Consider the following 8,890-nt stretch of genomic DNA (forward strand, 5'->3'; position numbering starts at 1 on the left):
CCAGTCAGTAGACTGATGACCAAAAAAAAATCAGGAAATATCAGGTATCAGGGAAGCGTCCTGGGACCTCTGCTGTTCCTGATCTATATAAATGACCTGGGTGACAATCTGAGCACTTCTCTTACTTTGTTCGCATAGGATGCTGTAATTTACCGTCTAGTAAGGTCATCCGAAGACGAGTATAAGTTGCAAATGTATTTAGAAAACATTGCCGTACGGTGTGGCAGGTGGCAGTTGACGCTAAATAATGAAAAGCGTGAGGTGATCCACATGAGTTCCAAAAGAAATCCGTTGGAATTCGATTACTCGATAAATAGTACAATTCTCAAGGCTGTCAATTCAACTAAGTACCTGGGTGTTAAAATTATGAACTACTGCAGTTGGAAAGACCACATAGATAATATTGTGCGAAAGTCGAGCCAAAGGTTGCGTTTCATTGGCAGGACACTTAGAAGATGCAACAAGTCCACCAAAGAGACTGCTTACGCTACACTCGTTCGTCCTCTGTTAGAATATTGCTGCGCAGTGTGGGATCCTTACCAGGTGGGACTGCCGGAGGACATCAAAAGGATGCAAAAAGGGGCATCTACTGTGAGTTCAGTTGTATACCATATGCCTGTTTGGTGCTCAGGGGTATCCAATCTTTTACAATGTATGACAGACACTTGCGATCTTATAGAGAGAGTGACAAAATTGCTTGTGCTGTTGTAGTACATGCACTGAGACGGGCCGTATCACTTTGGACAATTTCTATGAGCTATATTGTTATGATATGTACTCTGTGTGTGTCCATAATACTATAAATATGTATTTTTGACCATTCGTTCCCTTTCTCAGTATAATCGATTGTGGATCGTCTATGACCTGTATAGATGTCTGCCCTGTGCACAGCCCATAAGGTCAATGCTCGCGCATGATATTGTGGACACATCTTCACTGTATTAAGACTGATTGACAACTGACTTGCTTGTAACCCACGTCTTTGATTTGTCTGTCTACTAACCTCGCCATGTTGTCATCGTCCCGGCAGCATTTTTGAGTAGCAGCTTGTTGTTTTTTACTTTACTTATTCTTGTCCTGGTCTGTTGTCAACATATTTGTGTGCTGCAGAACTTGGCAGCATGGAACTCTTTGAAACCAGACGCTGTGAATTGTGACCCTTTATCAGAGGCCAAATTTCAAGGTAACGTTTCGACTGACAAAACCTTCGGCAAGATGGGTTCAGTCAAAGCTAACCCAGTATGTACAACATGTGCGTACTCTGAGTAGGAATTCACGATGAGAAACCATATCGATCTCAGAAGCATGCTCATAAAGTCGCAATTGTTGCGGCATCAGGGACGATAGGATGTAGGCCAAGGTAAAAACAATTTTGGTGGTTCTCCTTTAAGCCAGGCGAACACGGTGTGGGCATGTACCATTATCTTGATGTTGCTGTCGATACCCGGCCAATATACGTGTTGGTGCGCCAAGGCCTTCGTGGAGGATGTCCCCAATGTCCCTGGCGCGACAAGCACAGTACCCATTACCGTAATTCAACTGGAATGATTATCAATGCAGGTCAGTCTCAGTATCGAAGAGAATGACGTCACCGACAACTGAGGACCTGGGAGAGATGTGTTTCCAAGGGCTGAGATTGGACGCCAGCAAATGGTGAAGAAGGGTGGTCAGCTATGGGTATTGGAGGACATGTGGGCCATGAAGAGGAAGCTGTTTACTGTATGTTGTCGTGAACTGCCAGTCTGGAAGCACTGGACCCCCTGATGGTCGAAATGAGTGTCTGAGCTAGATGGTGGATACGTCAAGGGGTAAGTGTTGGACTGTTATGCCATGATCTTAAACTGGGTGGTACGCCAAGCATTGGAGGCACTGAGCTGTTTGCTCAGGAAGGTTTTATTGGGGCCATAATGATGTGTTCAAGGCTAATGATCCGTAATTAGAGAGCACTTTGCCCCAGAAAACTAGTCAAGTATTTTTTTTAACGCAAACGCTATCGTAAATGCCTTCCTTACGATCTGTGAGTAGATGTCCTGTCAAAGTCTTGGACGTGCATGCAACTGATTGTTTGGTCGCATCCTCGTTCCTTGCTCTGGAACCATCCCAGTGTCATAGGCGAATGATTCGGCCGCCACAAACAATCGACATTTGGGAGAGAAACTCAAGAGACAAGGGATGGATTTCAGCTTGGCTTTTTTATTAGGTAGAGTCCTAGTCTTCTGGCAGGGGTCCATTTGTGGGGCACTCCATTTTAAGCAAGTGACTGAGATGTTACAGAATGGGGCTAGCTTGGAGTAAGAACTTGAAGTGATGGTCGACTTCGACCAAAGACACGTGCAGTTCGGGTAAATTTCTTAGGAAGAGAAGGGCAGAGGGCTTGGCGAAAGAGCAGAAAGGGCTTTAGATTCTGAGGGTACGGAGGGTAGACTCAGCAACAATCAATATTTTAGTTGTAAACTGTCATAGATATGTTTCGAAAGAACCAGAGCTCAAAGTGGGTCTAGAAACCAATGAAGCTCAATTCTTTACAGTTACCGCTGGTGGTTACTTTAGTTTATCCTCGATTTGTAGGAGAAAATACGTATTCAGAGCTGGTGTCAGGTATAGAATACGGTCAGAAAATGTAATAAATGCTTTGTACGACAATTATTTTGAGCAATTAATTCAGCAGCACAGTCCATGTGTACATGATTGTGGTAACGTACCTGACCTCTGAGCAATAAAAATCCTGAGTAGATGAGTATCATGATGGACGAAGGGATTAGTAACCACAAGATCGTTACATCGAGGCTGACCACCGCAACATCCAAACCCACCAAGAGTGAACGGAAAACGTAATTACAAAAAATATTCCACAATTCGAAACACGAATAATTGCCAACATGAGTAAGTTAGACGTAGATGTCCTCGGAGAAGTGAAGTAGCTTAAACAATAAAAGCAGGTTTTTAAGGCCAGATAGCGTACCGGTAAGTTTCCGTTTCACAATACGCTAATACAATAGTACCATACATTACAAGCATATAAAAAGACTCGTTCGAAGAAAGATTCGTACCAATAAACTAGAAGCTATACATGTCACACCGGTACTCAAGAATGGAGATACGAGTAATCCGCTGAATTACAGACTCATTTCACTAACGTCGTTTTACAGCAGGATTTCGACACTGTGTTCGAACATTATGAGGGATCTCGAAAGTAATGGTCTATCACACAGTCAGCAAGAATTCAGAAAATGTAATTCTTGTGAAATACTACCAGCTCATTTGTACAAAGGAATGAGTGTTATCGACAGGGGATATTAAATTGATTCCATATTTGTAAATTTCCAAAAGGCTTATGACAAAGTGTCTCACACGATACTCCCAATCAAATTGCGTGGCTATGGAGCATCGCTTCAGTTGTGTGACTCTATCCATGATTTCCAACTCAGCACATAGTAATCGACGGAAAATCCTTGAGTAAAACAAGTGTTATCTGGCGTTTCCCGAAGAAGTGCTAGAAACCTTCTTCTGTTCGCAACCTACATAAAAGATTCAGGAGATCATGTAAGCTGCCCTCTTAGATTGTTCGCAGATTATGCTATCATTTATAGTCAGAAAATCAAAACCAATTGCAAAATGAGTTTTGGTAATATTGCTGCTAACGCTCTAGTGGTCGTACCACTAATGTGGAAATGCTGTGCAAGATGTCTGCTGTAATAAGTCTAGTTATGCCAGCTGTGGGACCAGTACAGCAACACACAAAATTTATCGATCCGTCTTGTGGACCGCTTACTGTTCTAGGGAACTGTAACATGGTGGAGCAATTTTGAAATAACTTGAAGATAATTTCATTCAGACTTTATTTCATCCAGCGAGTATTAACTCAGATGCATTTAGAGCAACAGCGTAACAACTTCTTTAGACACAAGGAGGAGGAGGAGGAGGAGGAGGTTAGTGTTTAACGTCCCGTCGACAACGAGGTCATTAGAGACGGAGCGCAAGCTCGGGTGAGGGAAGGATGGGGAAGGAAATCGGCTGTGCCCTTTCAAAGCAACCACCCCGGCATTTCCTGAAGCGATTTAGGGAAATCACGGAAAACCTAAATCAGGATGGCCCGAGACGGGATTGAACCGTCGTCCTCCCGAATGCGAGTCCAGTGTGCTAACCACCGCGCCACCTCGCTCGGTCCATTAAACACAAATCATATTCAGATTCACTATAAGAAATATCCCATTATGAATGGTATTTGAAAGGTCAGTCAGAATCCGAAGGACTCCTATTTACAATGGCAGTATACTTGACATGCCATCCGATGTTAATCGCGAAGTTACACGTCGATGCATACATCTACGCTACTGATTTTGAAAAAGTTAACGTCGGAAGTAATTTCAGAAATGAAATTGTGTAGAGACTTACTACATAAAAACTTACTGCATATAATAAGGGAGGGAAGGAGGTCGATTGAGTTCTCATTGGTGTCAAGATATTTGGAGCTGATATAATTTTGTTGATACAGCTCTCCGCATTGACATATTATAGCTCTTTTAACCCTTTTCCATTTTTTCATGGAGGCTGAAAACTACAGATAAATGGTTCAAATGGCTCTGAGCACTATGGGACTCAACATCTTAGGTCATAAGTCCCCTATAACTTAGAACTACTTAAACCTAACTAACCTAAGGACATCACACACACCCATGCCCCAGGCAGGATTCTAACCTGCGACCGTAGCAGCCCCGCAGTTCCGGACTGCAGCACCAGAACCGCACGGCCACCGCGGCCGGCCCCAACTACAGATATTTCGACCTCCTAGCTTCAGTAAACTTTTAATCTCGCGCCCACAATTTTTATCCCTCTCACCCACCCAACATGTCCCTCCGTAAACAAGTTGACGATTCTTTGAAGTCTCATTATCAATCAGTCCAATCTTTTCGTCAGCTGCTGCCAACCTATCCATTAAATTATCATTATTCTTCTGTAAAATCAGATTTCAATTTTTTTCTGTGCGGTCCCTGTCTCACATGTACAAATATCACTTTTCACTTCCATATAAGGCTGCAATTTCATTGAACACGTTATACTATTTCAGTTTACATTCGTTGTAGACTATTCCTCTCTTCTCTCTCTTTTTTTTCTGCTATTTAGAATCTGCTCTCGATTTTGCAGTCCATTACGAACAATCATTACATCAGGAAGAATTCACTAAACATTTCCACTAAATGTGTTTGCTTTAAATCTACTATAAATAGTAAAAGTTGGCCTTCCTACGAACCTACTAGTATTTCTAAAAGTACGAAGAGTTCTCTTACCTGTACATTCGTTCGGCAGCCCATCTATCGAACTTACGCGGGAAATGTTATCGCTGGCAACTCTTTAGTGACTGCTCTGGAGGGATTTTCGCCAGCAACAAAACCATATAAACTTGGGCCCAAATCTCACTACGTTCAAAAGCATTGTTTGCTGTAATATCGGGGTCACGCCCAGTTGGATTCACAAAGTAAGTAATCGCGCACAGTTCTTGACTTCTAACCCTTTATGTAATGTTATCTCTCTAATCTACGGTATGGAGCTCGTTCTGTACACATCTAAGGTGTGTACAGGGATCCACACGTTTGTAACTGTCATATGAATTTTATTTCCTAACCACAAGTTTAAGTTTGCAGGAGAAAAACAATGTTAAATGTCATCCATAAATGACTGTAGAACCATCGTTGTAGCGTTATGAAACTGTCTCAATGGTAAGAGTAGTTTTCAAAGTTTGAAGGACGAGTGCAGGCTACCAAGAATGCTTAGTATCAATGTGGATGTAGATGCAGATTTAGAAGTGGCAGTGGAAGACTGCGTAATATCCGGCAACTTAGAAAAAGGCCTTTCTGAATAAGTGCTTATAGTAGTCTTATTTTCTTTTTCATGTCGTTGGTCTTATGAATGGTTCCGTGCTGCTCACCACGAATTCCATTCGTGTGTCAACCTCCTCATCAAAGAGTACTTGCACTCAAGGTTCTCAGTAATTTTTGTATATATTCCAATATCTGCCTTGCGGTACCATATTAATCTCCTACAGCTCACTTTACTACTATGTGAGTTATCTCCGATGTCTTAGCACATACCTATAATCTTGTGCCTTCTCCTCCGCGGTAGTTTTCATATGTTCTTTTTAAGGCCAAAGTTTAATATTACCAGCCTTCTCTTGGCCAGTAATGCTCTCTTTGCCTGTGCGAATCTGTTTCTAATATGTTTCTTGCTTCAACCATTGCGTGTTATTTAGGTTTCAAAGTAGAAGCTCTCCTTAACTGCGTCTACTTCGCGGCACCCAATTTCGATGTCAGGTTTATCCCTAATCACATTTCTGCTGCTGCACATTACTTCCGTCTACTTTCGATTTCCTCTAAATTTATATTCTGTAATTATTAGACTGTTCCTTGCATTCCTTTAGTTCTTCTACGCTATTACTGAGGATAGGAAGGTCATCACCGAATCATATCATCAATGTCCGTTCATACTTATTTTTTATCCCAATCTTTTCTCTTTTATTAGCGTCACTAATTCTTCGATGTGAAGATTGAACAGATAGGGCGAAACATTGCAGCCCCGTCTTGCAGAATTTCTAATGCGAGCATTTCGTTCTTGGTATTCCATTCTTATCCGTCGCACCTTCTAATAAGAAGACGTAGCAATAATGGAACAACCACTTCTATTGTGCACTTACCTGTCCGATAGCCAATCTGATCATCGTCTAAAACGACGTTTGTCACTTCCAGCTACAAGGTTATCATTTACAAATCTTCAAGCTAAATTCGAGTTCCATGGAACATTGGCTTTATATTCAAACTCCAACGAGAGCAACCTCACACAGCTACAAGTGATGAATCCTGGAATGTGTATTGTAACTGTTTAAACCTAAATTTCAGAAAACCTGGAGGCCAGATTCATGTTAGGGTGTTGTAAGTGTTATTAGTTTACGATGAATTATGAGGAGAAACAGGCTACATCAGCTCGTTCCTAGGATGGAACAGCAATACAAACGACGAGCCAGATCGCAGGGAACAGATTTCTGAATGGGTTCAAGGCATGGATATACTTAGGCTAGGGTTTACGCCCAGCACTGTTTGGTCGGATAAGGCATAAACCAAATTAAACAGAACAGTGAACCGATATAATTGCTTTTATTGGGTTGCAAATAATCCTCACGCTAAAATTCAAAAGCTGTGTATTTTCATCACGTGCTGCAGTTTGCCTTACAGAGGTTTCATTGGAACTTTCCGTCGTGAATTAGCTGAAACTGGAGAGAAAGGACTCATCACTGCTTCAGAGCTAACTGATGTCTCCTTCCTGTTTTACTGAGTAAGATAATGACAGGCTTCCTTGTAACAAAATGGCGCCCCACAGCAGCGTCATAGAAATGTGCGGACGCATCGCTGTGGTAATCTTCCAGAAGAAAATATGGAACATAGCGGACCAACGGAGTTTTCTACACGTTCACCAGAGCATACGCTGCTCGATTTTTCCAGTGAAAGATTTTTGCATTAAGTACAAGTCTTTTATTACATGATGAAATGAACCATCATAGACCATGAAGAGAGGACATACAACTATTTGAGATACAAGCGGTGGGTGCAATAAACCTGCTGGCTAATTCATTGCACCTTACGGCACCTTCGTGGCTTGTACATAGAAATGAATCGGTGCAGAAATCCAGCTGAACCTATCCTTTCTTCTCCATTCTGAACAACGACTTTAAACAGACTTACGTTTGTAGGTGTGAGTTTAAAGTGTGTCAAATTTTTTTGATGCACTCTGTATAATATTAGTGACGCAGTTTGCAAAAACATTTCCATATTTCCACGTGTATATTCTCTGATATAGCCGTAACCACGAGTGACCTTTCTTTAGTGAAACTGTTGTTGTATTAGCCGTGTTACATTAAACAACGACTGCACCCAAAAATTGTTTTTTTAGAAATAAAGAGAGAATTTTAGAGCTAACAATACACATTCCCATACATGCTTCTCTTGATCTTATTTTGCTACTTGCATATCTTGTATATCTTGTTTCGTGTGTCATGTTTCAGCTGATGAGTGCTTCGTACTCCTACTACGCTCTCCTCCGCCAGGTGAACGACAAATGAATGGAAAGTACGTTTCATCATACGCAACTTGGTGGTCAGAACAGCGGTAAAAACCATCGAATTGTGAGTAGTGTACTTCAACACGACATTGATTGTACATCGATATGGGAACGATAATCATACATGGAAATACTCAAGTCGATTAGCGTAACTTAGTGGAACAAATTTTCATTTAAATTCTATATGCGTTCGATCACAGTACTTTTCGTTTTATTATCAAAAGGAAGCAAAGAAGCCACTGTAAATTCAGAAATATATTCGGCACTGTGTAAGTACTTATCGTTTACATATGCTTTGATGTAATTTTTGGTGATCTTACACATAATAGAAGTAAAATTATACGATCTCAGTCACAGACCAATGAAAATGCCTTTACAGTCAACAATGACGAGTATTTTCATTCAATATCTTTTTACTGATTTCTGTCTCTTTCGCATCACGGAGGCAATTATGAATGAAATGAAAATTATATCCAGAGCTAGTACCTCAATACTGCCGCTATATCTGGTAATGAGGATATCGCATTAGCGTATTTTTATTGAGAGGTATAGAGGTGAATGTATTGTTATACTAAGTGCAAATGAATGAACGGAATGATGTGCGAAATTATTTACAGAATGGAACCTCCTCCAGTTGTGAAGGAAAAAAAGTAATCTAAAGTTGAATTCAACCTTTTTTATGTTGGCTGCTGTCTCCTCACTTTCGCACAAACTACATTACCAAGCAAGTTTTATCACGCTCTCGGCAATAGAGTAACCACATCTGTGCTACATGGAGTCGCGT

At 41.2% G+C, this 8,890-nt stretch overlaps 1 protein-coding gene across 1 annotated transcript in view; it reads left to right on the forward strand.

Moving 5' to 3' along the window:
• LOC126282282 (odorant receptor Or2-like) overlaps positions 1-8,107 on the forward strand; it is a 31,914-nt gene extending 23,807 nt beyond the window's left edge. The window contains exon 5 of the mRNA XM_049981935.1: positions 8,051-8,107. Coding sequence (XP_049837892.1) covers positions 8,051-8,107 — 57 coding nt within the window. The remainder of the gene's footprint in view (positions 1-8,050) is intronic.
• The last annotated feature ends 783 nt before the right edge of the window (positions 8,108-8,890 follow it).

Source organism: Schistocerca gregaria, chromosome 7, assembly GCF_023897955.1.
Source record: "Schistocerca gregaria isolate iqSchGreg1 chromosome 7, iqSchGreg1.2, whole genome shotgun sequence".
Lineage (NCBI taxonomy): Eukaryota > Metazoa > Arthropoda > Insecta > Orthoptera > Acrididae > Schistocerca > Schistocerca gregaria.